Source organism: Aplysia californica, unplaced genomic scaffold (assembly GCF_000002075.1).
Source record: "Aplysia californica isolate F4 #8 unplaced genomic scaffold, AplCal3.0 scaffold00314, whole genome shotgun sequence".
Taxonomy (NCBI): Eukaryota; Metazoa; Mollusca; class Gastropoda; order Aplysiida; family Aplysiidae; genus Aplysia; species Aplysia californica.
In genome coordinates, this window is record NW_004797584.1 from 141,940 (window position 1) to 144,050 (window position 2,111).

Here is a 2,111-nt window from a genome sequence, read left to right on the forward strand (position 1 = left end):
ATATAAATATATCATATGTACGTATTGTTTGCGTATTCATATACACACAAACGCACACACACACACGCACACACACGCTCACATACACACGCACATGCTTTTCATTGTACATAGACGACCTATACATTAAATACCGAGCTGAAGTATTATTATCTAAAGTTTGAGAACAAAACGAGTTACTTCACGGATTTTATAGGTTCGGTTTGTACAATAAGTTATAAGTAAGAATTTTGATGAAAGATACGTTCAGTCTGAAAAAGTGGTATCAATTGAAAATGTACCAATCTGACCCCAGTGTGGATCTTTAGCCAGTGTCTCTACTTGGGAATTGCAAGTCCTTACGCTCATAAAATTTGCCAGAGTCATTTTTGGACGGTTTGGAGATTTTGGTTCTGAAATTAATGACCAGAGGCATCTTGGTAATATAGTTCACGAGGACAAAAGAATAATCCAAATATAAAACCAATAGAGTGTAACAAAACTCAAGCGTTTCACAGAAACAATTGTTTGGAAGAAAGTGGGATTTTTTTCTCTCACTTTCTCTAAATGACTAAAAATAACTTAGACATTTCGCTACCTTAGAATTACAATGTTCTAACGGATCAATATCTGGTTTTGAGAAATTTGACGTCAAAGACTTTGAGTTCACATCCTGTCAAGCGTTTTCTTATGAAATTCTTTCAATATCTTGATAACGACCCTGAATAATCTAACGATTTTGATAGAGCGGGTAGAACATGTTTGGTTTCGGACCTCAAGGTCTTAGTAACCCAAAACGGCGAAACACATCTGATAGAATTGTGTAGTTCTATGATTTGTCATATGAGTGTGACGAAGTAGAAAATCCTTAATTTATCAGCAGGTTTCCCACATATAAGTGAACATCAACAACTTTTGTCTACCAGCAGTTCACTCGGTGGCAGAGGTTCGAACCCCAGTCATCATGCCAACTATACCTGACGAAAAGGACATGAAGGAGCTGAAAAGTTTCGCTGCACCGCCCCAGGCAGTGAAAGATGTCTTCTCGGGACTTTTTGCACTCCTTGGCTTCAAAAGGGGGGACGCTGAGGTGGGTCTCTCTCTGTCTGTTTGTCTGTCTGTTTGTTTGTCTGTATGTTTTTAAATGTGTATCTCTGTGATACATAATGCATATCTATATTATCTATATCTAGCAATGACCAAGTTGAAAACCATCTGGAACGACAGAAATATCACCATCAGATCAAAGATCAGATTGATGGGTTCCCTGGTCCTGTCAGTGTTTTATATGCATGTAAAGTCTGGACCTTGAAAGCAGACCTTGAAAGAAGGATCAAAGCTGTGGAGATGAGATGCTTCCGAAAAATCCTTGGTATCTCATATAAAGATCACATCACAAATAATGAAGTGAAGTCAAACTACGGATCAACAATGAAATTGGATCATATTATGCTGACCATACTCTGGTCAGGAAACGCAAACTGCAATGGTATGGACACATCACCCATTCACCCGGCCTTGCCAGGGAAAAAGGAGCAGAGGCAGACCGAAGAAGAGTTGGAAGGATAACATCAAGGAATGGACAGGCCTGGAACTCAAAGACCCGCCCAGGAAAGCTGAAGACCGGAAGGAGTGGAGGAAGCTGGCGGCCAAATCTTCCAAAGTGCCCCGACGGACATCCAGTCTACGGGATAGGTGAAAGGTGATCTATCTATCTATCTATCTATCTATCTATCTATCTATCTATCGATCTATCTATCTATCGATCTATCTATCTATCGATCTATCTATCTATCTATCTATCTATCATAGTATGTATAATAATATGTATGCAATCAAACATAATTAAACGTATGTATATACAGTGGCGTCCAAAGGAACGTGAAATTGTATTCACCAAGTCATCGTGCTAAAACCTTGCACTGCCCACCTATGCTGCATACCAAATAAAATAAATTCTGCATCATCTGACACTCATATTTCATCCACAGTTTTTCCCCGAGACATGGCCACTTAACCTGAAAAAACTCACATTTTGTAAAGACGTGCGAATTCAATGAACCTTAAAATAACCCTCCCTCTCTCCCTTTTTTACTCTCCCTACCCATTGCTTTACCCCCACCCCCGTCTCT

The 2,111-nt window shown here is 39.5% G+C and overlaps 1 protein-coding gene across 1 annotated transcript in view; it reads left to right on the forward strand.

The window, feature by feature from the left end:
• LOC106012283 overlaps positions 1–1,069 on the forward strand; it is a gene marked incomplete at its 3' end in the record, with an annotated part of 2,618 nt that extends 1,549 nt beyond the window's left edge. The window contains 1 exon segment of the mRNA XM_035970728.1: positions 906–1,069. Within this exon segment, the coding sequence (XP_035826621.1) occupies positions 944–1,069 (126 nt within the window).
• Between the last annotated feature and the right edge of the window lie 1,042 nt (positions 1,070–2,111).